This window comes from Takifugu rubripes, chromosome 9, assembly GCF_901000725.2.
Source record: "Takifugu rubripes chromosome 9, fTakRub1.2, whole genome shotgun sequence".
Classification (NCBI taxonomy): Eukaryota; Metazoa; Chordata; class Actinopteri; order Tetraodontiformes; family Tetraodontidae; genus Takifugu; species Takifugu rubripes.
Window position 1 is genome coordinate 14,138,890 of NC_042293.1, and position 26,556 is coordinate 14,165,445.

The 26,556-nt window shown below is 49.8% G+C and overlaps 2 protein-coding genes across 6 annotated transcripts; one reads left to right on the forward strand and one right to left on the reverse strand.

The window, feature by feature from the left end:
* Nucleotides 1-33: 33 nt before the first annotated feature.
* Nucleotides 34-2,657, reverse strand: svip (small VCP interacting protein). 2 transcript variants are annotated; one of them, XM_029841766.1, is made up of 5 exons: nt 2,587-2,657; nt 2,001-2,064; nt 1,703-1,753; nt 792-905; nt 34-718 (listed from the first exon to the last, which is right to left on the reverse strand). In XM_029841766.1, exons 2-5 carry the CDS (start codon nt 2,061-2,063, stop codon nt 704-706), a joined length of 243 nt encoding a protein of 80 aa, XP_029697626.1. In that variant the 5' UTR covers nt 2,064; nt 2,587-2,657; the 3' UTR covers nt 34-703. The 2 variants fall into 2 exon arrangements, with proteins under 2 accessions (XP_029697626.1, XP_011605958.2); XM_011607656.2 differs by lacking the exon at nt 2,587-2,657 and adding an exon at nt 2,372-2,476.
* A 301-nt stretch (nt 2,658-2,958) lies between these two features.
* ano3 (anoctamin 3) lies at nt 2,959-26,553 on the forward strand. Of its 4 annotated transcripts, none has more exons than XM_029841710.1 (26): nt 2,959-3,267; nt 4,666-4,821; nt 11,329-11,535; nt 12,746-12,876; nt 12,958-13,113; nt 13,186-13,286; nt 13,362-13,406; nt 14,345-14,476; nt 14,834-14,940; nt 15,567-15,622; nt 15,707-15,828; nt 18,319-18,453; nt 18,527-18,623; nt 19,107-19,167; nt 20,318-20,400; nt 20,570-20,710; nt 20,977-21,141; nt 21,276-21,312; nt 21,434-21,545; nt 21,743-21,800; nt 21,989-22,086; nt 22,271-22,425; nt 22,537-22,689; nt 23,106-23,247; nt 23,322-23,508; nt 23,854-26,553. In XM_029841710.1, exons 1-26 carry the CDS (start codon nt 3,081-3,083, stop codon nt 24,034-24,036), a joined length of 3,207 nt encoding a protein of 1,068 aa, XP_029697570.1. In that variant the 5' UTR covers nt 2,959-3,080; the 3' UTR covers nt 24,037-26,553. The 4 variants fall into 4 exon arrangements, with proteins under 4 accessions (XP_029697570.1, XP_029697572.1, XP_029697571.1 ...); XM_029841712.1 differs by having other exon boundaries at nt 14,879-14,940; XM_029841711.1 differs by having other exon boundaries at nt 12,749-12,876.
* Nucleotides 26,554-26,556: the final 3 nt, after the last annotated feature.

Genomic DNA, 26,556 nt, shown 5'->3' on the forward strand with positions numbered 1-26,556 from the left:
GACCTGGAATGACTCAAAAACACACACGAATCCGAAAGAGACTAAGTTTATTTATTGTGTAACCTTGGCAGGATTTCCTGGTCCCTAAATGATCGTGAGCACCAGAAGCTTCAGAGAAATGCAGGCGGCTTCGGCAAACCTGAGCAGGCAAACTGTGCAAAGAGCTGCTTCAACACATCCTAGTTTGATATTTATATTAAAATATAAAGCAGGCATGATATAAGATTATAGTCACGTCAGCGCACAAACACATCAAAGCGTGGATGAAATGAACGGCGGCCGGTCCGAACCCAACGTTGCCTTGAACGCAACACGCCGCAGCACCGTTTTACACAGGTGAGCAGCTCCCGACCGATCGATAATAAAACTTGTGACATCACCGACATCTACCCCCCCCCCCCTACACACACACACACACACACCACAGGTTCAGAGCACCTCGACCACCTGCCGTCTGTGCTGCCAGCCAGTAAATACCAGTCAAAGGGAGACGAGTGGGACCCTACAGGAAGCGTGTGGAGCTTGTGGTTATTCGTGTGACATCACAAACGTGAGGAAGATGAAGCCACCAGGACTCAGACTCTTCGGGTTCTGCCTGGACCACGTCTGCAGGTTTATTTACTTATTTAAAATGGAAAGCGGGTCAAACATCCTCCAGCAATACTTCATCTTCATCCACACTCCAGCGCCGCTGCTCGGACCTTCAGCCCATCTGCCACTGGAGAGGAGAGAGGAAACGCCCGACTGGTTAAACCGGTTTGCTGGGGACTCTTGAGAGTCATGTGACCCACCTTCAACCCGCCGCCCCCCGACGCAGAGGTGGTCATCGCCTGCTTCTCAATCTCCTCCTGCTTCTTCCTTTTCCTCTCAACTGCTTCTGGGTTTTTAACCCCCCTGTATGTTGTCTAGGAGAGAACAGGCACATGATCAGGCGCCAGGAGGGAGCGCCGACGCTTCTTTTTAAAGCGGACGCGCATGCGTTACTGGGGGAGAGGGAGGAAGACGCTCAGAGCAGGGTGCAGCAGGGGGGGGGGGGGGTAACGGAGACAAACCTCGGTGCAGCTAACTGCAGCCTGACTGTGGGTTAGAGCCTTTTACTGGGGGGGTTAAGGGTGTGGTCTGCCTGGGGGGGGCGGTGTTGTCAGGGATTTGATGCTGAAAACAGTGACTTGGCAGCAGAAACGTGGGTCAGCCGAGTCGAGTTCATTCTGGTCCGCGTCTACTCACCTCAGAACAACTTTAGCATGGCTCTTACGGTAATGAATGTGGCTTTTCTGTACGATAAAAACATCCCTCAACATGACAGAATGTGCATCCGCCCCCGAGTCGGGCGTTAAAGTGTCACAAGGCTGAGATGTTACACACTCCAGGCAAAGACACCGGACATTTCTTTTTACTCTTAACATTGCAGGGGGCCTCCCAGAGGTCCGAACACCTCGCAGAGAACATTTCAGATGTTAAGTTGCATGAAGGTTCGAAAACAATGACAAAATGGGTGATACGTACTCTGTGTGTGGGTGTGCGTGCACAGGGGGGGATTTTTTTTTAGAATCGACAAAATAGGGCATTCTCCGTTTAGGCAGAAATCTGAGAATCCCTTCCAGGATCCCCTGAAGTCCATTCGACACACGGACAGAACAAATGAACAACACGGGAACCAGAAGAAATGGGGAAAAAAGCCCAGAAATGAAAGTTATCCCACCTCCTTTTGTCTCTTCTCGGCGGCTTCAGCTAAATGTCGCCTCCTCGTCTCCTGAAAGAAAAGCAAAATGAACCCAGTGAAAGCACTGATGGCACCAGTTTAGCCAGTCAGCTAACTGAACTGGGCCAAGTCCCAACTGGGCCAACGCCTCCCCGGAGTCGGAACCTTCTGCCACCGCACCGGCTCTGAATTAACTTTCAGCCACTTTTCATCCCGCCACCCGTTGCAATTATGTTGTTGGCACTCGTGGGGGGGGGGAAAAGCATCCTGACAAGAACTAAAAAAGTTCTTGACTTACTGGATCGGGAGTGGTCACGACGTCGTCCGCGGCGCCGCCGAGGCACGGTAGGCACATCCCCATGCTTCAGTTAGTTAGTGCGGGCAGAAAGGCAACGGTAAAGTTAGTGACCAAGCTTGGCTTTTAGCCCAACTACGTAAAAGAATGACTAAAGTTGGCACACGAGGCTGCGCGCTGCGTCCGTGTAGCCGAATCCGCGTTAGTAGTCACAGTAAGCAGCTTCTGCTCCAGCCGCCTGCATGTCACCGTTAGCCGGCGGCTGCTATGGCTAACGGTGGCCCCGATATTTGCGGCTAGCGGCTAGCTTAAGCTACAACTACAAGCCCCGTCGAATGACTCCGAGCAAAATAATAATTAATTTACCATCGCACCTCTTACTTCATCGCTTTGACATTTGAAAAACAACTGTTTGCGTCAGGCGTCTAAGCCAAATATTAGCCCTGTGGGTTTGTTTAGATCAGCTGCCCGACTGCCTAATCGGCAAAAAAAATAGCGTTATGTTCAAAAACACCACGTTACAAATATGTGCTTGTCAGCTATTAATCCAAAGATCAACCAAATTTGAATAATTCTTTCATGACTTAACTTCTTAAATGCAGTTCTATATTAAACTGTGAGTTAATATCGATTCTCCTTTACTTGATTGCGTTTCAAAACAACAAATAAAAGCGTCTGTGTCTTTTGTCTTTGAATGTAACTCGGACTGATGAATAGCGCGTATTCGGTGGATGCCTCGCGCTGTCGTTCATAAATGGTCCAACAGTGCCACCCTGTGGCCGATAATGGAAGTGGGTGTATCTCCATGGTAACGTTCCTAGCTTATTTATCACCGGGAACATTTTTGAAGTTCAGTTACAATTCGATTAAGTTGGGATATATATAAAGGAAAAGCTTAAATTCTGTTGTAAATGTTTAATCCCCCCCCCATTGAATGGCATATTTACCTGAATGAATGCAATTACGTCAAAATCTAATGAACAGGCTGTTGCTCTGCTTTGCTGTCAATCATCCACCAGTGAACGTGACAAAAGGTGAGAGGCGCGTGCCTAACGTTATTATACTTCCTATCCATACCCACCAATGGCCGAATGTCGCGCGGCCCTTCAAGCTCCGCCCCTGTGTTTCGCACCGCTGAACCACCCGGGTTACGTCCCGCAGCGACGTCATTCTCAGGTTTGTGAGGTTGCACAGCTTCATCTGCAGAAGTTCTCAGAAGAACCCACTGATGGGCAGATGGAAGACTCCCAGGCGCCTTCCAGCTCCTCAGGTAGGGTCAAAACCGCTCTGAGGCAGCTGAGCACGGAGGAAACGGGCAACAGTAAGAAGGAGCCACTGACTGTAATATTTGGTTTAATGTAAAAACTGCCATGTGTTTCAGGAATTTAGACCTCCTATTAACGTTGGTCTCTGTTTTGTGTGTCCATCATGTGTTTGTTGTTGCCTTTATTGATCATTAAACCTTTAACCCTTTTAAAAGCTCCTTTTTAATTATGTAGAAAAGCACCAGATGTTTGTCATTTTGGGGATTATTGAGGTCAGTTCCTGAACAAATACATGTTTTTGTTTTTAGTTTTCTTGTACTGAGATTATTTGAAGGGAGGTTTACCAAACATGTCTGTCATCTTTCACTCCAATGAGCTCTCAAACGCGTGAATTAGCCTCACTAAGCATCTCCAGGAGAGATGAAACGGGACGAATAAACTCTGGTTGTTAGGCAGCCGTCTGTGTCACCCAAGACTCTGTTTCTACTTTAACATGCTTGGCAGGATGTCGTTTGCGTCTAATGGAACTCGGCGGTGTTCCGATCAGACGCGGGCCATGAGCATTTGGGTGTTGTGGAATTTCTCATGAAGCTCTAAGTGATCCTTGCCGACTAATGTAAGTTGTGTTGAGGGCTGTCGGGCGCACAGGAGGCCATCGTGTAATGGAAACACTGATGTATAACTGCAGCTTGTGTGTTAATGTGATGAATGCTGTTTATTCCATCGGCGCGTGGCACCACGCTGCACTTAGACCACATCTCCTCATCAGCTGCTGACACTCCAGAAAACTCCTGCTTTTATTGAATATGCAATCTCCTAAATGCAATCATCTCTGACATTAATGGCTGGGCGGACGGCGGACGACGTCTCCTTCCGCATCCCACCGTAGATCCCCCCTTGTTAGGGAGGAATTTAGGGCTTGTTTGAATAAATCCTCGCCGCTCCAGGGACTGGCGCCCTCCCGGGGAGCGTTTCCCCGCACGGCTCTAATGGACCACGTCGCCCCGGTAACCTCGGTGCAGCTTTTTCGGCGTCGGCGTCTGGTTAAAGCTGCGATGATGTTCGCTGTTAAGAAAACACACACGGCTGATTGGATTCCACCCCCACTCAGGCCCCTCTCATAAAGATTCTGTTGCTGTCAGGAACTAAAATGTGCTCTTGCGGATGTTTAGTGATGTTCTGCTCTCTCCAGCCTGTCTGGAATCCCTGTTCTATGTCTTCTGTTTATGACTGCAGCCGGCTGTTTGCCCTCCAGCCTCCGACACTCAGTAGCTTCCTATAGAGCTTTTGTTGCACTTCAAATGATTCGACTCCCAATAATTCAAACTATTCCGTTCTCTGTGGGTCATTTCTCTCGGTTCGGTCCAAACGTCTGTGATCCGGATGATGCTGTGCGACTGTAGGACCGTTTCATCTGTCCTCGCCCCTGTTGGAGTGTTGGAGCGGCACCTCCTCTGCAGCCATGGGACCTGCTCCTCTCCATCCCACCATCAGCCTGTCTCCGTCCTGCACCTCCTTCCTCACCAGAAGTTTGCCATCAGAATCCTCGGGCAGTTCTGGTGAGTTTGTGGGTGCGGTTGTCAACGCAGATTCATCCATCCCATCTGTTGACTTATCGATGGTCGCCTCGTGTGTACAGACACGCAGAGCCAATTGCTTCAGTGATTATAGACAATAGCTGCCCCACAGAGGGCGTTAACGAGGCGGTCGATGGGGTCCGTCCCTTAAATGATTAGTCGACAGACAAATAAGTGAAAAAGCAACTTGTTCATTTTCTCGCCTGAGGAAATGTCAAAACAAGCTTTAAAGACTCATGCAAGGATGATGGCTCATATAAAACAATGGAGACATTTTCTTTCCTTAAGGGGAGATAAATCTATTTGCCCGTGTTGTGCTAGATTGTGCTGTTCCGCTTGTTCGCCACAAGGTGGCGGTGTTTCCCCGCGCCAGCAGCGCCCCCCCCTGCGCCGCTATCATCTGACCTACATCTCCAAACACACAGGCAGAGATGGAGGAGGTGTATTTCTAAATGCGACTGGCTCAGAAGCTCTACTTATTTATTCATCTGCCCATTAGAGGAGACTCCAGCGTGAGAAGGTTTTTTTTTATTTTTGCGGGTGGGTTGGCACAAACAACTGTCAATAATAATCAGAACAGTGGGAGGAGGACAGGTGTCCTGGGCAGCAGGAAGGCAGATGGTGCTTGAATCTGTGTCAGATGCCAGACAGCTCCTCAGAATACTAGCACAGACTGGCGCCGACGCACAAAAAGTAGACCTAAACAACAAATGCCGTGAGAAAATGAGCGCGGCAGAAGTCTGCTGGTCTGATTTTGAGTTGACCCCAATGACCTTGCAGACCAACCACCCAGGTAAACACTGCACCAGCCGCACCACTGTCTGCTGGATGTAATTCCGCCGGTCATTCTGCACCTCGCTCAGTGCTGACGTGCACATCTGCCACCGTGCACAGTTGTTACAACTGACACAACATTTATTGTGAGGAGGGCTCTCCCTGCTGTCAGCACTGCTCTGCAGCCAGCCTTTTACCACCGTATCGATTTGTTTTCCTTTACAGTTTTCACCCCGTGGGGACAAATAGCTAAACCCGAAAAAACCCCACTTTACTTTCTCATTGCGAACACTCGTTCCTGTCTGTTGGTCGCTGTCATCAGAGCTTTAATGGTGATTTGTGCGTAAAATCTGCAGGATCACATTTATTTCTGCCTGCAGTAGCAGATGACTCGCCTCCGCCTTTAGTCCGGGACGGTAAGGAGATCCAGTATTAATTTCCGGAAGGGGGGGTGAAAGGGTTTCAAATGTGAAATGATTCTGACCTCAAAAAGCCATTACGTAATGACTGGGGGTAATTTTTATTCCCGAAGACCCCTCCGTTTGTTGCCCCGGGATAAAACAAAGATTGATGAGCAGATCAATATGCGTCCTTGTCGGTCCATTCCAGAGCTGCCTCCCTGGTCATTTCCCGCAGCTCATTTCGGGGACGTTAAACCGGGTACGTGGGGGGGGGGGGGGCGGCGTGTCCATTTTCGGACCGCCCCCATTGCCCGTCACCATGACAACAGCCGTGGACGATGGGGAGCGGAGGAGGGAGGCGGGGTGGCCTGCGGAGCGGAGACAGGTGTTGCTTCGCTTTGCGCATCGGCCGCGAGTCGTTGGGCAGGATGGGAGCTGAGAGGACACCTACGCACCCGCACCGTAGTTTCTCCCCCCGCGCCCCGCACTTTGGCTTTCTCACGCACGCGACTCGACTGGAGGCTAACTGAACGTCGCAATGGTGCACCACTCGGGCTCCATCCAGTCCTTCAAGCAGCAGAAAGGTTGGTGCTCGTTTGAAAGTGCGGCGGGGCGGCGCGTCGTGCGCGCCCACTTTCGGAAGCGGTGAAAGAGTTTGCGGCGCGACGCGGTTGTCGCTGCGATGGAGATGCTCGTCGCAGCCTCTTCCTCAGCCCTGTCAGGAACCCGCTGCGCGCTGCTCTGAGCTCCACGCGCGTTGACGCGTGTTGCTCCGCGTTGACGCGGTTCTGACAGCAGAAACGGCTCATTTATTCCGTCCGCTCGTCCTGCTTTTCCACGGTGGAAGATGTTTCCACACCATCCTGCTGTCTTGGAGAAATTGTTTCATGTGTTCCAATCTAAAGATGAGAAGAGTAGCTTCATAAGCATCACCCAGTAGTATCATAACTGGGTGAAGCAGGTGGATGTGAGCACCGTCTCCTTCAACACCAGCAAACTACTGAAAACCAGACATGATCGTGCTCTTTGACCTTTTCCCGTTATTTATTTTGTCGGGGGGATAAAATGGGCTGTAGACTCACTTCCTTTAGGTCCGTCAGTGAACCCAGCTGGACTGGAGTCCTGCCGTGTATTGATTTTCAGACCTTCAGAGGTTAGTTAAATGAACATCAGTGTGTCTTTGTTGTCTAACTAAGCCTTAGTTACCTCCCCTGCTGTTGGTGGTGAGGATGAAAGAGGCTGCAGCTCATTTCTCCTCCTCTGTCTTAACAGTGGAAAACCAGCGTGTCCTAAACTGGAAGCTCAGGGTATCAGATTATCTGTTGTGCTGCATCAAATCTGTTGAAAGGCTTGTGCCACGGTCGCCGCCGCCCTCCGAGGCCGTTAAAAGCTGCTGAAGTGCTTGTTGAAGGCTGAGAGGAGCTCAGTGTTCTATGTCCAGATGGGCCAAAGCGCCTGTGGGTTCAGGAAACATCACTGCTGTTCAAAACCTCGAGCGGCTCCGGATGTGACGTCTCCATCGGCCGTGGACACGCCGCCACCGCAAAACATGGCTGCGGCAACTGGACGCTAAAGTCCTCAAACACTGGCGTCACGAATGTCTTCAGATTTCAACATTGGCTGCTTGTGTTGCTGATGGATGAGAGTGTTTCCTGTGATCAAACTGCTGGCTGAAGACATTTAAATGCCTCCCGGTGGTGCACGAGGACGTTTGTGAGCTGCAGGGAGACTCCTGTCCTCCGATGCAGCGTCTGTGCACGTGCGGTGCGCGCATGTGTGTGCGGTTCCTGCGCAACGTGCGTTTGCGTGGAGGAGCTCTGAATTGTCCCGCGGCTCCATCAACGGCCCGTTCCCATCATGAGGCGTAGACAAGAGGCTTTGCAGAAAATCCTGTGGCCATGTGGAAATCACAAGCAATCAGGAGAGAAAGTGACGTCAAAGTGTGTGTGTGTGTGTGTGTGTGTGTGTGTGTGGTGGGATTGATGTTTAATCTGCTGAGATGATGCAACCCAGTGATCGTGCCAGGGTGGCGTCCCGATTGGTGGGACGGCGCCGTCCGCTCTGAGGTGCGTCCACAGTCGACCCGCCTGCACGTGAGGGCCCGTCAACAGTGTCCGACTCAAACCGGTCCCTCTTTCATCCCCGGGGATTATAATCCCCTTGTTTTATCGTGCTGAAGTGTTCGCGGTGCCACCTTGGAACATTGAGCCATGTTTAATCTGAATTTAACCACCTTTAACAGGTTCCATTTACTAATTTCTGGAGACGGTCCCAAAATTACTGGAATTTTAAATTCGCTTTTATTCTGCGCAGCTGGTCAATCGTAGCGTTAATCCCGAGCGGGATTAACCAGCGTGTTTGTCCGTTCCGGGCTACCGTAGAAACGTGGCGGAGCGGCTACGTAGCGTCTGCGGAGGGGAACCCGACAAACGTGCGTGTTGCTGCCCAGGTCAACGTTCTGTGGCGGTTTTAAAAGAATGAATTTCAGCTGTGTGCAGGATTATCTCCCGGAACAACGAGCCAGCTCGTTTCTCTGCTTTCGTTACTTTCACCGGGTCAGCAGGAAGCAGAATTTGCCAGAAGTGCTAACGAGACGCTGAATATTCAGCGATTTGGTTCCAAACGCTCCGTCCTCGGTTCCTTTGATACGCTGCCAGAGGGAGGATGAGACGTCGCTCCCGCTCGGAGACGTTTCCTCCAGGAGACGCTCTGGGTCTGAATGTCCGGGCCGTAGCCGTGTTCTGGACCACCTGGGTCCAGAAGGAGGTCCGGGTTTATTGTAGTTCATAGCAGGAACCTCCGATACGGGTCAGCGGGAGGCGACGGAGCTGTTTGAGGCGTTTTTAAAGTACATTTTTGGATGCAGAAGATTCCAGCAGCCGAAAGTGCTGAACATGAATGAATAATTGAAAGTGTAGATTGAGGAAACATGACGTGAAAGAGCCCACTGACCTGGATTCTCTGCCTGCTTCTGCTCCTTCTGAAGGAAACCCGGAGCCAAACGTGCAGAACGGTGAAACCTTCCAATTTAAGACGAAAGAAAGAAAAGCTTCAAAACGTGTCCCGATGTGTGATACTGACACTGTGTGTGTGTGTGTGCGTGTGTGTGTGCGTGTGTGCCAGTTTAATCTCACATCACTGGACTTTCATGAACACACTGACCAGGGGAGATCCAAATCCGGCCGGGATCACGACCCTTCCTGGAGCCTGTCCATCGCCCCTGCAGATCATCCTCGGTGGATGTTTGCCACAACACACACACACACACACGCGCACACACACACACACACACACGGACTTCATGCACGTCAACTGAGGATTAAGTCTTTTTCCCTGATAAACCAGTTTTATTCCCTGCACAGTGAGATTAAAGACAGCATCTCATATATATATATATTTCCCTTATACATTTATACAGACCCACAGTGTTCCTTCTCCGTCTCCAGGATGTTCTGCTCGGCTGCTCCTCAGCTCACAGAGTTCTAGCGCACGTGAAGCTGATGGGCAGATCAATGTTTGTGAGATCCGACCAGTCCTGCTCTCCACTGAAGCTGCACCAACTCTGGCCAATTTCTCTGGGTCTATTTTAGACACTGCGGATCCGTTGGGACCCAGACGGTCCCATTAGCTCTGATGTATCACTGCAGGCACTGGAATATGTACAGTAGCTCTCCTGGAGTCCAGGAAGTGACCAGAGCCTGTGTGGTGGAGTCTCAGTTTTCTGTGTATTGATTAGGCAGAGGCTGGAATTCCCTAACTGGTCCATTCGCCCGTGGTGATGTGGAGGTTCAGGCTTCTGGTCCTGGGTCCGGTTAAACCAGATCTGGAGTGAAATGTGACTGCGGACACTGGATTTATTAAGAGGGATGGAAAGAGGAGCCAGAGGAGCTGAGCGCTCGTGTCCATCGAGGAGAAAATTGAATCAAGCCGGTCTTTAATGTAGTCGGGCAGCCATCAGGCGTCGATATTAAAGTCCGAAGTGAAGACGACTTCAACAGATATGGACGAAATGGAGCCTATTTTGTCGATTGAAAGAGTCGAATCCGACTGAGGCGTTTTTTAAAGCGCCATTTTCCCACTTTCACGGCTTTTAGCCAGAGCGCCCAGCGTTCATTCCCTCCATATCTGCAGTGTTATGGAGGGAAAATGGCACGATGAGTGGTTCCCAGGCTCCCGGCTCTAACTGCCTCCATTCTCACTCGGCAGCAGCAGGAAATCCCATCCTGATCCGTATCGGGGGGGAGAAGAGTTATGGCGCAGCCTGCAGCGCGGATGGCCGGGGATGTACGGCGCGAATTATCAATGCAGCCGAACAGTCGGGAAGGTCACGGAGAGAATCCCTCGCTGGAGGTGGAACAAAAGCCCGTTCCCATTTATTTCATGAATAAATATTCCTGCAGGGGGGGGGGGGGGGGGATCGCCCTCTTTGCTCGACGAATGTTTTTGGCCTCATGAGCGACGATGCCGCTCCCCTCAGCATCGACGGTAATAACCTTCAGAACGACCTCTGTCGAGGAGCGAGGAGGGCGACGCCGTGACAGCGGAAGCAGAAGTTTCTGTTGGGTGCAGCTGAAGTGATTTCAGCCCTTTGGGGGGGGGGCAGCATCCTGCTGCCCTGTGTGATTTGATGGACGGGGAGAGCAGTTTTAGTGCACTCTGGTATGAAGGACGGGCATTATCACCAGCACTCAGGCCCATCAAATGATGGAACAACTGATGAGTGAGGCGTTCACACACACACACACACACACACACACACACACTTTTCTTACTTACTCCCTTGTTTGTAGTAAATCTGCTGTGTGGGGGAAATTATTCAAGATAAGAGATATCAGCCGTTCCTGTGAGGATGCTTCCACCGAAGACCCAAACTGGGTGAATATGGGGGGGGGGGGGGGTATTTTTGAGTAAACCAGCTAGTTTCCAGCAGCTTCAAAGAACCAGGAATGCAAAGATGAATCAGAAGAGATTGATTGTGCGCGTCAGAGGGCTTTTATGACGGCGCACTTGCAGCTGCTGATCAGCAGTATCTGAGGAGACGCTCGTAGATCGTGCATTGATTTAGGAAGCTGTTGCACTTTCATAAAGGGGGGAGTGTCCTTTCCTGCTTCCTTTTCAACCAGCTCGTCAATCGGCCGACAAGTAACGCGGCGTAGCGTCACGCCTCACTCGCCTCCTGGGCCTCCTCCCTGTCATCTAGCTTTGATTTTGGGAAGATTTAACGTCAAGTATGTCGCAGAAATTAGTTTAAGGCTTAAAATCGAGCTTCTTTTTGTATTTTAGATGTGTATTTTCTTGTCCCCCTGGAACCCAGGCATGCACACCAGCATCAGCGAGATCCTGAAGGAGAAGAGCCTGAAGCCGTCTCGCCGCAGCCTGCCCTGCCTGGTCCAGAGTCAGACTCATCCCATCAACCTCAACCACTTCCTGTCTGTGCCTCTGAACCCGGCGCCCAAGCCCGAAGCGGACGGACTGAGTCAGAGCGTCAGCACCTCCTGCAGCCTCCTTCCTCCTCACACCGGTCAGTGACAATTTTAGCTTCTCTGTGCTGCAAAGCGTTAATTTTAGGTCCTCCTATGTCACCAGCCTCGGTGTCATATAGAAGCAGCTAAGATGCACACATGCAGAATGACTTGATCAGCACATTAAATGGTCCGATATCTGCAGCGGATTTATACAGAATGGTATTTGTTTTAAATGTTTTTCTTTATATTCCTCAGTCCTATTCTCAAAAACGTTGCCGCCGTTGTGCTGCTGTTACTTTCTTCCATCCCTCCATCCATCCCTCCATCCATCCATCCATCATCCCTCCATCCATCCATCCCTCCATCCATCCATCCCTCCATCCATCCATCCATCCATCCTCAGGTGAGAGGCAGGTATAAACTCCGCGTGGCCTCTCTCCTCGGCCCCTCCTCGCCATTTCCAATCTCCTCCGGTTAAACTCGCCTCTCGTGTTTTCCCTGCCGCTCATTTGCATCAACCGCTCATCACGTGCACGATGTTTCTCTCCGTCTCTGCACCATTGTTCTCAGCAGGAAAACGGAGCCGTTTGGCACATCTCAGGCGTGATTGATTGCGTTGGTTTTTTTAAATGCCGCTGGCAGCAAAAACACGGCCACGCGTGTTTGGGGCACTTTGACGTGCAGGAATTCAGCTATTAGAATCATTCCGCCTCGTTTGGGAAGCGCTGGGCGGGCGAGGTTATAAACCAGACGCAGTTTCAGGCTGATTAGGCGGCACAAAGTGGGCTGCTACTATTTTTGTGTAGCCGATGTTTCAGACCTGCTAAAAATAGACACCAGAGAAACAAAGCACGTTGGGAGAGTTGGAAAGAGACAGATCAGCCAGTGTGAGATCAGCCTGTCAGACCGGGACAGCAGCTGTGTCTGTCGTCTGGTATCTAATCTGCATGCAGTGGAGATAAAATGTGACCCGTTCGCGTTCCAGACTAGAGTGACACCATCGGAATTATTGAGGAAGAAAAATGTAAACGAAGTAGTGGGAATATTCAGCACTGCTCTGCTTTCATGTCAATGCTCCCATTCATTTTCATCTTCCTTTGCGTAGCTCGACTTCCTAAAATAGGTCATATTAATGTATTTAATGGAGCAGCAGGGTTACCACAGGACTGAAATAATGAAGGGTTGAGTGTGCACATTACCCAAAACTGCAGGTACCTCTGGTGTGTTATGGTGTTCTGGTTGGTTCTGGGGGGGGTCTGTGTGCAGCAGAGGAAGGAGAGGATCTCTGTGTGGAGGAGCCGGAGGTGAGCTCGTGTGAACCCAGAGCAGAGGAGTCCATCCCGGCTCAAAAGCCTGTCAGCCGTGCTAAATTAGAGGCCCGCGCGGATTCTGTCCAGGTACCGCGCTGCTGTGTCGCACCGAAGCCGCGGGAGGCTTTGAGCATTAGCTGCCCCAACTTTTATGCTTTCTGACCTCAGGGAAAGACTCCAGTCGGCTCCTCGGGGCTTTTTTTTCGGGATGGGAAAAAGCGTATTGACTATATCCTGGTTTATAAGAAGTCCAGCCCACAGGTGGAGAAGAGGTGCACCTTCGAGAAGAACCTGCGGGCCGAAGGTCTGATGCTGGAGAAGGAGGTACGTGCAGCGTATCTGCAGAGTGTTTAACGTTGTCTTCTGTTAAAATGTGTTGACTGTTTGCATTTTCAGCCCTCGCTAACAAACAACGACATCATGTTTGTGAAGATCCACGCTCCCTGGGACGCGCTTTGCAAGTACGCAGAGCAGATGAACATCCGCATGCCTTTCAGGTACAGCAGCAAGCTAACGTTGCAGTTTATGTCAGCGCTGGCGCTGCTCTAATGGGTTTTCCCTTCTCCTTCAAGGAAAAAATGTTACTTTACCGACTGGAAGAGCAAAACCTTGGGCAGGTAAGCAGGTTAGAGGTGCACAACTGTTTGACCTGCAGCTTTGGAACTTTGGAATTTAGATCGGAATAGCATCTTTCTTTATTTCCTGCATACTAATATGCTAACATGACAATATGACACTAATATGACATAACTGCTCTTGATATCTCTGAATCGGCAACAGCTTTCGGTTTTTGTGCCGGGCTGTTGCTCGCTTCCTGCAGGGATCTGTCAGGAATAATTGTGCCTGCTTTTGCCTAATGATAAAATATTCAGATGCAATTGGACGGTCGTGTGTGGAGGACTCCTACACACTGAGCAGAGGAGAATCGCACAGACGGGTGTTGCCCGCCCACCTGTCCAACAAAAGGGAAAAAACTCTTTTCGAACAATGGGGGCGATTATCACTCCCTCTGAGCTACCGCAGTCTTTCACCACACGCTGCTCCCAAAGCAAATAGAATGTATCTGTGTGCTAATGGCCTGTTCCCAACACTGTAAAGTTAGCTGGCTTTGTTAGCCTCCAGATCTCCCATTTATATTCATCAGTTCACGTGAGCGGCGGTCTTCCTAAAGTAGCTTCTCCAGCACTTCCAGAGTAGCTGAATGCAGCATTACTCATCTGCCCGGCTTTTATGGACCCACGTGATCTCGTACCAGGGTCACGGTTGGGCCTGGGTCCATTAATTCATGCTGAGAAGTTGCTGCTACTGAATATTGAATGAATTTGTGCACTGATTCATGGTTCCAGGAAGGTGAGTACGGCCAATGCTGCGGTAGCGTGACGTGTTGGCAGATCACAGCACCTCTTCTGCCTCCGGAGGCCGTGCGTCCCATCACGTGCAGTTTAACGTAACCCCATGAGAGGGAGCGACAGGAGAGGATAGATTACACCTCAGGTGTTGTGAGAGAGGCTGATCTGCAGCGTTAATCCCGCTTCTGTGTGTGCGCGGGCGGAAGGTTTCACCGGAGGTGTCGCCAGTTCAAAAGTTGGCTTCCCAGGAACCCCATGAAGCTGGACAAAGAGGCCTTGCCGGACCTGGAGGAGACGGACTGCTACACGGCCCCCTTCAGCAGAGCGCGCATGCACCAGTAAGAACACCACACGCACCTTCACGCATGTCGCCCTGCAACCTGGATCGTTGCTGACCCTCCGTTTCTTTCCCCCGCCTCTGTCTGTTGTCCCTTCGCCTCCCCAGCTCTGGGTGAATGTGCAGCTCGATTATTCTCTGAAGTGTTTGTAACTCTGAGGGAGAGCGACGGCCTCGCCGGTCGTTAATCACATCCTGGCGTCTAGCGGCGTCCCCCGTCTCTGTCCGCTTAGTCGGGCCGGCGTTGTTCCGTAGCAGCTCGCTGCAGAGTGAATGGCGCTTGAATGGTCTCGTCTCTGTCCACATTGACTAACTGACCCACGACGAATGCCTGACCACGTGATCTGTTTTGCTCCAGCTTCACTATCAACAATAGAGAGACCTTCTTTTCCAATTCCACCAGAAGCCGAATCGTTCACCACGTTCTGCAGCGCACCAAGTACGAGGACGGGAAGTCAAAGATGGGTGAGGCGCCGCACCTCTTCCTCTTTCGCTGCGTCTAATGTCGATTGGAAATGTGCCGCTTTGTTGCGGTGGGAACGTGGGCCGCTGCTTTTCCCCCTCTAAACGAGCAAATGATCCCTCCCATCTCATCCCACTATCTCGTCAGGCTGCTGCCCACATTCCAGGCCGATTAAAAACTGGCCTGCGAGGCCCAGAATGGATTTCTCATGAATATTTCATCCCCGTTGACCACTCTGATACTCTCCGCTATCCAATAACGGAGATCAGCTTTGCCACAATCGTGGAAAATCCTTCTCAAATCCCGCCCGCTGTTCCCACATTTGCTCTTTATTTTTGAGGACAAAAAAAGCCAACAAAAGTCTCTCGCTGAGACGCGACCGTACAGGGAATAGTTCTGGCTCATGGCGGATGGGAAACGCTGTTGTTCTGCAGCGCCCGCCGCCGCTCCGACGTCTAACCTGCGAGCTTTAGGCCTCTAATGTGGTTACGTAATGCAGTAAGCCCTCAGATTCATCTCCCACCTCTGACAGTGCCTGGAACCTTAATTTGGCTCTTGTTTTGTTCCTGCTTGTAACTAAATGTTAGCATCACGTGCTCTTTTGTTTTTTCTTTTTTTTTTACCCCAGGGATCAACCGGTTGTTGGGTAACAACACGTACGAGGCTGCGTTTCCTCCTCACGAGGTGAGAAGATGCTTTCATGGCACCTAATGGCCTAAACACCCCCCCCCCACCCTTTGAAAGCTCCACGGTCCTCTGTCTCATCAGGGTGGTTATAAGAGCCGACACCCAATTAAGACGCATGGCGCCCAGAACCACAGGCACCTCCTGTACGAGCGCTGGGCTCGCTGGGGGATCTGGTACAAGTACCAGCCCCTTGATCTCATCAGGTAATCCCCTTTGATTCAACTATTGCTACTTTGTGGGTCGTTTTCTGTACGTGGTTGTGTTATTGACGTGTTATAACAACACAAGGTCATCTGGCGGAGACGATTCCCTCAAATTAGTTTTTTTTTGTTCTCATCTCTCCTCCCGAGGAGACTTTTCTTAGATGTTGGCTTAATTACCAGTGAGAGGGAGGTGGAGATGCAATAACTGGAGACTTTGTTCAGCATTATTCACATTCTCCTGCTGATTTTACTGCACATGAATGATAAAACGCAACACTTTATGACAAATATGTTTAATATTTTTGGCGTTCAAAAACACAAGCGCGACTGCTGGCGAAAGAAACGACGCTCGTTTATTAACCAGGAGACGCCGTCATTGAATAATCACTTGGAAACTTCACCATTTACCCAAAGGGGCCGTTTATTACAGCTCGTTAACTGTGTGGCTGCGTGTCTGCGAATAAATCAGTAAAAAGGCACAAAACATGGGCTTCATTCTTTATTTACTGTATAAAAAGGTGGAATACTTTATAACACAGCAATAGCGGCTGTAATTACACTCCTGCGGCGTTATTGGCTCCTCCAGTAAAGCGTCGTTACAGCAGTAATTATATGGAATAAAGCGCAGCACAAAGGAAACAAATGTGGAATAATTCACCATCCTTCACACTGTCGCACTGTGTATCGTTTCCCGTTCCTCAGGTGTCCTTCTAGTAAAACTCCGTCCCTTTTCCTTTCGCTCATCCTTTGTTTCATCCGTTCCTCCCTTTGCCTCTTCTCCTCTTCCTCCCATTTCTTCTGCAGTTGCGCCTTCTCCCTCTTTCTTTGCTTCATCCGTTCCTCCCTTTGCCTCTTCTCCTCTTCCTTCCATTTCATCTGCAGTTGCGCCTTCTTCTCTCTCTTTCTTTGCTTCTTCAGCTCCGCTTTTTTCTGTTTCTTCCTCCTCTTCTGGTTTCTGTTCCTCAGCCGTTTTCTTCTCTTTTCCTCTTCCTCTTTTTGTTTGATCCTCTCCAGCTGTTCCATTTTCTTCACCTCCTCTTCGTCTCCCAGTTTCTGTATTAGGGCCTCTTCCTCCTCCTCCTCCTCCTCCTCCTCTTCCTCCTCCTCCTTTAACACCTCCTCCGTAGGTGTCTTCACTTTCACCTCCTCCTCCTCCTCCTCTTCCTCCTCCTCCTTTAACACCTCCTCTGTAGGTGTCTTCACTTTCACCTCCTCCTCTTCCTCCTCCTCCTCCTCCTCCTCCTCCTCCTGTTCCTTCAACACCTCCTCTGCAGGTGTACTGGCCTCTTCCTCCTCCTCCTCCTCTTCCTCCTCCTCCTGTTCCTGTAACTCTACAGGTGTGTCTACCTCTTCTGGGTCCTTTAGCTCTGCTTTTGTCTCTACCTCCATTTCCTCTTCCTCCTGCTCTTCCTCCTCCTCTTGTTTCTTCACCTCTCCCTCCTTCTTCTTCCTCCATTTCTTGTTCATTGCTTTCATCTTTACAAACGTCCAGTAACTCTTCACCTCCTCCCGTTTCTCCGCCTCCCCTCCGTCATTGTCTTTGCATTTCTTCTTCTTTGATCTCCTGAAACGTTCCGTCATCTTTTTTGATGTCTTCTCAGGCTTCAGCCTTTTTTTACCTGCTTCTTCACGTTTGTGCTCCATCTCCTCTTTTTCAAGCCCTTTCCAGAATTTACGTAGATCATAAAACCTTTTTTCTCTTGCTTTTTTTTCCATTCTGGTCTTTATTCAAAGGTAACCAGTAGTTGCTCTGGTTAGAAGAGCTATTGATCTGCAGAACATTTAAGGTTGTCGACGTTTCAGTCATTCAACATTATAGTTGAGGCGATTGCAAACTATATAGCACATAAATGTAACTTATATTAAGATGCCAGAGGTGTTTAACTATTATTATGAAAGATGCTGTGTAACTAATATGGTAAAAGAGCTGCTGTGACTATTATGATCAAAGAGATGTTCTGAGATCAAAGGACTTTTGTTGTGAGTGGCAAAAAAGTGAAATCCCAGCCGTGTTACCATGGCAAGTTATCCAGTTACCATGGTAACAGGGCTGGGAATTCAGTTTTTTTGCCTCTCACAACCAAAGAATAAAATGAAATGTGTGTAAATATTTACATGAACAACATCAATTTTAGTATTTGTCTATTGAAATATCCCTTTAATTATTTTTTTCCTTGCTGTATCCTGTTCGGGGTGATGGCGAGGGGCCTGGAGGCGGGAGCAGATACCTGCATCTTTTCCTCAGTCTCATCATGCTAGCATGTTTTAGCATCGTGACGCTGCTCTTTATCAGAAGAGAAACCTACCTTTGGCTGTTTGGAAGTCATCGCCTTGCCCAAAGGCACTTTGACAGCTGTGCTTTAGGGAGCACATTTCTTTATTGATTTATGTCCCCTTTGTCTCCCCTCTGAGTCTCCCTGAGCTGCCGTGACAGCGTCGTGCTGCTCGGTTAATGACGCTGCTTGTATTTACTGCTGGACTCTGACCCAGGAGGTACTTCGGAGAGAAGATCGGCCTGTATTTTGCGTGGCTGGGCTGGTACACCGGCATGCTGATCCCAGCGGCCCTGGTTGGCGTGTTTGTCTTCCTCTACGGCCTCTTCACCATGGATTCCAGCCAAGTCAGGTCAGTTTCAAACCACGCCGCCGATGCTCCGACGGAAGGTGCGGCTCATCGCTCCGGCTCGTTCTCTCCCCAGTAAAGAGATCTGCGAAGCCAACACGACCATCATGTGTCCCATGTGCGAGGACACGTGTGAACCGTGGACGCTGAGCGACAGCTGCGTCTATGCAAAGGTGCGTGCGCCTCTGCGGTCATGGACTAAACATGCAACACACTAGTGATTCTTAATTACAGATGAGATGCAGAGCACACAATTTATGGCTCTACTGAGAATATTTAATTATTCGGTTGTTCAGATGATGGGATTTCCCTCCATTTTGAGATTAAAGGTTGATGCTGATGGGGGGTCATGTGACCTGCAGAGGCCTGAAAAACGCTTCAAACTTAAACCCTAATTCTGTCCTGACTACATCATTTGTAGGACACAAGTGCCTGCTATCAGGCAAATGATGGTTTTGGAACATTAACGTTAACGACGCTCTATAAACCAGCTAACTGCCCCCACGAATCACACGTCCTTCCAGCGGTCGTCGGAATCCTCCTTTCATCAAAGGAGGCGAATGAACCGTTTAAATAAAATGCTGCTCCGTAAACGTCGTTGCCGTCCTGGTGCTGCTGCTGCCGCCTGACTGCAGTTTTTACTTGTATGTTTGCAGGTGACCTATCTGTTCGATAACGGCGGCACCGTGTTCTTTGCCATCTTCATGGCTATATGGGGTAGGTTTTCTCTGCCTCTTCCCTTTTTCTGAGCTTGCTGAAACCTCCCAGGAATTCAGCCCTGTTTAGACAACACTCTCGCTCGCACTCTCGGCCCGACTCGGCTAAACACATTACGAGAACCCAACATAACAAACACTCTGCAGCACAAACACCAGTGAGCTCCACTCCACGAAACACTCGTCTGCACATAAATCCACTGCCCGTCCTGGTGTAATTAGATAATTACAGGTAATAAAAACATTTCCCCTCAGAGGCGGCCTGGATCATGTTGTCACTGTTGCGGGCTTGTATAGCAGCGATGGTTCTGAAGGTATCTGACACCTGGACCACAGGGAACACTCACTGTCCTCACCTCAGGTGAACTGAAGCCCAGCAAAGCCCGGCTGGCCTCGTTCTGAATCCTCCATTAAAGCTTTTGGGCAAAGAGCTGGGGAACTTTGACGGCTGCCATGTTGTAGCGCGCACAAGTGTGAGATAGAAATGTAGAGTTGTTTATCCCAAGGGGCTGAATGTAGGCAACATTTGCCTCTCCTCCAGCCAAAGTGGGTCAGACTATATTAAACTGCGCCAAAAGTTGTTGGTGTTCTGCTGCTTTTCAGGGCTGCGGATCCCAAATGTGGAATGTAGTAGATCGAAAGACAAAGTTTAGAGAGCAGCGACTCACAAAAAAGGAGGGTGGGGGATTATGTTTGATGGAATAAAATACAGGGACAAAAGTAACATTTGTGTCAGATGAAAAGTGAGATTCCTTCTCGCCATTGTTCATTGGCTCTGTATATTTAATCAGTGCATTGTGGGAAGTGTGAAAGGCCCCTGCTGATCTGTCCTCACTCAACTGCAGTGCATGAAAATTTTGACAGGAATAGATTACGATCGGGGATTTTCTGCTCCAACACAGCGCGGTACAAAGGAAACGAAGCTCCCCTGATTGAATTCTGCACCAGTTTTGAAGCCTTTGAGCAGAAAATTGATCCTTTCAGCAGGCAACAGTCTGCCATTTCAGATAAGTCCTCCATATATTTAAAAAGAAGGCTGAAAGCATCCTCAGGCGCGGCGCTGCTGGACCTGCGTTTCACCGCCTGGCTGTGGCGTGGCCTTCGCCGCCGCTGCGATCAATAACAATTCATATTCCATATCTACTTTGCAGCCACGGTATTCCTGGAGTTCTGGAAAAGAAGGAGAGCCGAACTGACCTATGACTGGGATCTCATTGATTGGGAGGAGGAAGAGGTATGTCCTCAATATCAATATATCAATCGATCACTTCACAGTTTTATTGTGCAGGCAAGTGAGATCTATTCACTAAATGTGACTTACTCCATATGGTGGTGGTGGGGGGGGGGGGGTGCTTCATTGTGGTGTACAATAATTCACTACTGGAATGTGCTTTTCAAACAAGGAGGAGCTGAGGCCTCAGTTTGAAGCCAAGTACTCCAGACGGGAGCGAGTCAACCCCATTTCTGGAAAGCCTGAGCCTTTCCAACCCTTCTCAGACAAACTCAGTCGGCTCATGGTGTCTGTGTCTGGAATTTTCTTCATGGTAATCCCTTTCATAGTTGAATAATCTGTCCTTTCGGGATTTACGCGTTCACCGTTATTCCGCAGGCCATCTTTGAAAAGTCAGCAGCGGGGAAACGTCGCCCCCTGGCGGGTGTAAATTGTAACGAACCGCTGGATTTGGCCCGTGTTTTGTTTTTTAGGTTAAAGCTTATATGAGAATGATCGATGTTTCTCAGAACATGTGTGTCTTAATGGAAGATTTTCCCATTAAGGTCTCATTTCTCTCCCTCCGTTATGTCTGTTTAGATTTCCCTCGTCCTGACCGCCGTGTTTGCCGTGGTGGTTTTCCGTCTCATTGCAATGGAGAAGTTTGCCTCCATCAACTTGTATTTTGTGAAGAAGAACTGGCAGTTTGCCACCTCTGGCACTGGCGTCTGCATCAATTTCATGATCATCATGTCCCTCAATGTGGTAGGTCCCCGCGGAAGCCTCATCACTCACGAGCGCCATCAAACCAATGGCTCATTATGGAATGTTGTTCCTCTGACATTCCCCTCGCTCCTCCTCTCCCACTTTGATGATTATGAGTTTTATCCTCTTGCCAGGTGTATGAAAAGGTGGCCTATCTGCTGACAAATTTGGGTGAGCACTGTGCACGTGGCGCGTGCATTCATGCCTTCGTTATCTCTTATATTCCAGATGGTTGGCAGGCATTTCTATTCTTGCTCGTCCACCTCCCAACCCCCGTTTCTGTCCCCTTCAGAGCACCCACGGACGGAGTCTGAGTGGGAGAACAGCTTCGCGCTGAAGATGTTCCTCTTCCAGTTTGTCAATCTGAACAGCTCCACGTTTTACATCGCCTTTTTTCTGGGAAGGTAGGCCCGCTGCCAGAAACAATGCACCTTTCAAGCTTCTCCTGACTTCACCGCCAAGTATTCCCCCTTGTTTTTCGCTGACCTCGGCTTCCAGAATCGACAACATTCCGTCCTGACGGGTGTCGTCATTGACACTTTTTTTTTTTTTTTTTCTAAAGCTAAAAGATCTCAAACTGAATTTCTGCTGATCCGTTCAGGTTTGCCGGCAGACCCGGAAAGTACAATAAACTCTTTGATCGATGGAGACTGGAAGAGGTTAGTACAGCCGACGTTCCCATAATGAAGTGATGATTTCCTTCTGTTTCTGTTTACACTTGGAATCATCAAGTCATCCATCTTTCTAAGTTCTCTCCACTGCAGACTGTTCACACACTTGTTCTGGTTCAAAAACGTGGTGAGAGTGTGTCTTAGGTTTATTTTCATCCAGGTTCTTTTGCTCCCAGTGTCACCCGAGTGGCTGTCTGATCGATCTGTGCCTGCAGATGGGAGTCATCATGTTCTTCAAACAAATCTGGAACAACTTCATGGAGCTCGGTTACCCGTAAGTCTCGTTATGAATTCCCAGGTTTATTCCCGTTACTGTGGCTACGGGGGATTGGCACTGCACGCCTTTTTCATACACTAATTTGGGCGGTCGACCTATGAGTAACCACCTCCTCCTGATGGTGACGGACGCCCATTGATTACCTGACCGTCAGCCAATTATTCTACTTCTACCGTTCCAGCTTGCTGCAGAACTGGTGGTCTCGCAGGAAGATGAAGAAGGGAGGGAGCGGAGGGCAGAATATAGAAAACAAATCCCAGCTGCCACAGTGGGACCAAGACTGGAATCTCCAGCCCATGAACGCTCACGGGCTGGTGGACGAATACCTGGAAATGGGTAAAACGCCGCGTTGCCTTTTGGCACAGACCCCGTTTCTGTCCGGGAGTGTTCTGGTACGTCGTAACGCCGCCCCCTGTCGTCGTGTGTTGTGATGCGTCTCCGTCACAGTTCTCCAGTTCGGATTCACCACCATCTTCGTGGCGGCGTTCCCGCTGGCGCCCCTCCTGGCTCTGCTCAACAACATCATCGAGATTCGCCTGGACGCCTACAAGTTTGTCACTCAGTGGAGGAGACCCATGCCAGCCCGAGCCACTGACATAGGTCCAACACACACACACACACACACACACACACACACACACACACACACACACACACACACACACACACACCTCCACAGTGTGAATTCTATTTTTAGACCAACATTACATAATGGAGGCAACATTTTCCATCCTATGGAGATGTATGCTGCCACATCTGCTGTTGTGCAGACCGCCATATGTCCTGCCCCTCCTCCCTCTCCTCCACCTCTCTGTATGACCCCCCCCCCCCCCCCCATTTCCCAACTGTCATATAATGATATAATGTGACCAAATGCTTCTCTGGTCATGCTCCCCCGAATCTGAAAGAAAAATCCACCAAGAAAACATTTATAATCAAGCTTTTTCCGCTTTAACATACACACACTTTCCCCTTTTCCTTTAAAAAGTCAATTCTTTTTCTGCTCTGCTGCTCAGGTGTATGGCACGGCATTCTGGAAGGCATAGGGGTGCTGGCAGTGATCACGAACGCCTTCGTCATCGCCATCACCTCGGACTACATCCCCCGCTTCGTCTACGCCTTCAAATACGGCCCCTGTGTGGAGAACAGTGAGGATGAGTAAGGACGACTTGGACGTTTCTGCTTTAACTGTAGCGCGATGGCGGTCTGACCGTGCGCTCGTTGGCCCTCAGGTGTCTGCGAGGTTACATGAACAGCAGCCTCTCTGTGTTTGAGATGACGGCGGCCGACGGCAACCAGACCCGATACTGCAGGTACAGAGACTACAGGGCGCCGCCCTGGAGCGCCGTGCCGTACGAGTTCACCCTGCAGTTCTGGCACGTCTTAGCCGCCAGACTGGCCTTCATCATCGTATTCGAGGTCTGTTTCTTTTCTGTGTGTGTGTGTGTGTGTGTGTGTGTGTGTGTGTGTGTGTGTGTGTGTGTGTGTGTGTGTGTGTTTTTTGATTTAGCTCACTTTTATGTGCTGTTATTGAAAAATGAAACCTTTTAAAGTTTGGAAATTTCACTTAAACCCATAGATTAAGCTGCAAATTATATGGTAATCCAGGCAGAAAATGTCAAGTTCTTTCCCCCGACAGCACTTTTGTTCCAAGAGTGTGTGTGTGTGTGTGTGTGTGTGTGTGTGTGTGTGTGTGTTTGCTTGCTTGTTTGCAAAATGAGGCAGCGTGGAAGGTATTTCATAGCTGTTTACTGTGCCGCTCAGCACCTGGTGTTCGGGATCAAGTCCTTCATCGCGTACCTCATCCCAGACATGCCGAAGGACCTCTGCGATCGTATGAGGAGGGAAAAGTACCTGATGCAGGAGATGATGTACGAAGCCGAGCTGGAGCACTTGCAGAAGGAGCGCAAGAAAAACGGACGGCGTTATCACCACGAATGGCCTTAGCCCCCCCCCCCCCCACGCACCAAAGATCTCACCGCCCCGTCCAGGGTCCAGATCCTGCCTCCCAAACCTGTCAGGCCCCCAGTCCTGAGCGTCTCTGAGTCCGTGGCTCCGCCCCTTTGACCTGGACCCGCTGGCTCGCCCGCCCGTCTTCATCAAACCTGGTCTTCCTCGTCAGTACGGCATCATGGCTTCGCTGGAACATCCTGTGCAATTTTAACGTCTACTATGCAGATCAAGGGCTGCAAACCACTGTCCTCTTCTGAAACCACCTGGAATTGTGTGTGTGTGTGCGCGTGTGTGTGCGCGTGTGTGTGTGTGTGTGTGCTGCTAGATGCAGCTGGCAGCATTATTGTGCATTAACAGAACTCCTCTTATCTGTTTATGCTGCGGCGCTTCATTGTGTTCTTGCAAATGTGTTTCTGCTGATGTGTCTACCAAAACAACCCTCTCTCTCTCTCTCTCTCTCTCTCTCTGTCTCTCTCTCTCTCTGTCTCTCTCTCTCTCTGTCTCTCTCTCTCTCTGTCCCGGTCTCTCTCTCTCTCTGTCTGCCTCTCTCTCTCTCTCTCTGTCCCTGTCTCTCTGTCTCTGTCTCTCTGTCTGTCTCTCTGTCCCTGTCTCTCTGTCTCTCTCTCTCTCTGTCTCTCTCTCTCCGTCCCTCTCTCTCTCTATTAAGCGACTGTAAATCGCCCTTGGAAGCATGCAGAACAATATTTGCAGCTTTTTTTTTTCTGTGAACTGCAACGAGAGAAGAGGGGAAAAAAAGACCAGAACCACAGCTCTCACCGTGGATCGTGCGTGTTTCGACATTCATCCTGAGCTGGATTAAAAGTGCATGGTAGAGATTCTTCCTCATCAGCCCTGGTCCTGATGCCCGGCCCCCTGCGTGTTGATGTCCGTGCTCGCTGCGGGAATGTGAACTTGACTGTGCCTACAGTTGTGCTCACCACAATTGTCACCAACATCACGTGTGCCTGCGCATGATTTCCTTTTTTTAAGCGAAAGGATCGTCGTCGCCCCCCCCCCCCCCACCCCCCCTCCTTCCTTCCTGGCTGGATCTTCGGTGAACTCTCCGAAACATCCTTGAGGGACTCGTTCTTTGGACGCGAGTCGCACCGCCGTATCTGCCTGACGGCTCCGGCCTGTTTTACATTTGGTGGAGATACCTGTGGCTTGGACGTCGGGTCCCTCTGCTGCTCCTCACCGTCCCTCAGCCGAGGCCCCAGCCATGAGTCTCACGCACGCTTGTGGGGTTTAATTCTGAGTTGGAGCCGAAACGATGGGTTTCAAGGGCGACGGGGGCATTTGTTGCTCTCCGCAGCTCCAACCGGTAGAAACGGAGGGAAACGCCTTTCGTGCCCAGAGAACCTGAATGTTGCGCAAGGCTGAGATACAGAACGTGGCTGCGGATGCCCAGAAAACGGGGAAATGTCTTTGTCTTTGGTCGCATTTCTGCTCTTTCTATTCTGTGCGTAAATGTCCTCCTTTGTTCATGACGTTTGACCCATTTTCGCCCTCCGATAGATGACGTACGTCCACATTTCTCAGGTGTCCTGAATGTTTGCAGGTGATCGACTTTCTATCGTGTTTTCTAAGATGCAATCAAAGGTGTCCGGCTTTTTTTCGAGGCATATTTTTGCACCGCGGTGCGTTTGCATGACGGTATCGCTCCTCCACCGACGGCATGTCCTTGTGTTGCGTAATCACAGCGAGAACACTAGAATCACGCAGTGGATCTTTGTGGAAACATGCACATTAGACTATTGTTTATGGAGAAGTAAAGCTTTACTGTCATACTTTCCAGCGTAATTATCAAATCAGTTCTCTCTCCAGGGTTGGGGGGGGTGGTTTAAAGTGTTCCAAGACTGGGGAACCTCCTCAGAGTTCTCTTCCCTGCTATGTGAACATTGATTAACTATGCATGTGGTGTCCTCGAGTGCTTCATGTCATTTCTGACGCAGATGTAAACGTGTCGGCACATTTGCATGAACATGAGAGCAGCGTAGAACCGTCTCGAACACATTTGATGGTTCCAAGCTCCGCGGAACCATCCGTGCAAGAGTTTTATACTTTAAGAAGTGGTTTTTTTTAAAAATAACTCGACTCCTGAATGAGTCGCGCGATCTGTCCTGGATCGAAGATCTGGGCGATTCTATGGTTGAAATCTGAAAGTTGTGGCTGGGATTCTCATGCTGTCGGAAGTAGCACAATATGCATAGGAAACAAGTAATAATGGCACGGTTGCACATCTCTGAAAACGCTGCAGTCTGGAGCACATTAAGCTTCCCATCGTGCGCTTCACTGTGGAATTAGATCGTGCTTGAGCGCGTTACAGCGTTAGATGTACCCGTTACCCGTGCAATAGGACCATGTGACTGGTGTATCAGTGACATGTTCGCTCTGTTCCTGTTTACATGTTAGAAAAGCTACTTAAATGTATAAAAAAGAAACCCGATGTAACATAAAAGGATTTGGATATCACTCTTTTGTGTAATAAACCATGGATTGTACCTTTTAAAGAAA

What these genes read in the sequence shown, in the direction of transcription:
- svip (XM_029841766.1), bottom strand. Translation starts at nt 2,063, where the DNA reads ATGGGGATGTGCCTACCGTGCCTCGGCGGCGCCGCGGACGACGTCGTG. An exon ending in TCGTGACCACTCCCGATCCA is followed by an intron (nt 1,754 to 2,000) that starts GTAAGTCAAGAA and finishes CTTTTCTTTCAG; the next exon opens with GAGACGAGGAGGCGACATTT. An exon ending in CCGAGAAGAGACAAAAGGAG is followed by an intron (nt 906 to 1,702) that starts GTGGGATAACTT and finishes GTTCTCTCCTAG; the next exon opens with ACAACATACAGGGGGGTTAA.
- ano3 (XM_029841710.1), top strand. Translation starts at nt 3,081, where the DNA reads ATGGCCGAATGTCGCGCGGCCCTTCAAGCTCCGCCCCTGTGTTTCGCA. An exon ending in AACATCCGCATGCCTTTCAG is followed by an intron (nt 13,287 to 13,361) that starts GTACAGCAGCAA and finishes TTCTCCTTCAAG; the next exon opens with GAAAAAATGTTACTTTACCG. An exon ending in AGCCCGAGCCACTGACATAG is followed by an intron (nt 22,690 to 23,105) that starts GTCCAACACACA and finishes TCTGCTGCTCAG; the next exon opens with GTGTATGGCACGGCATTCTG.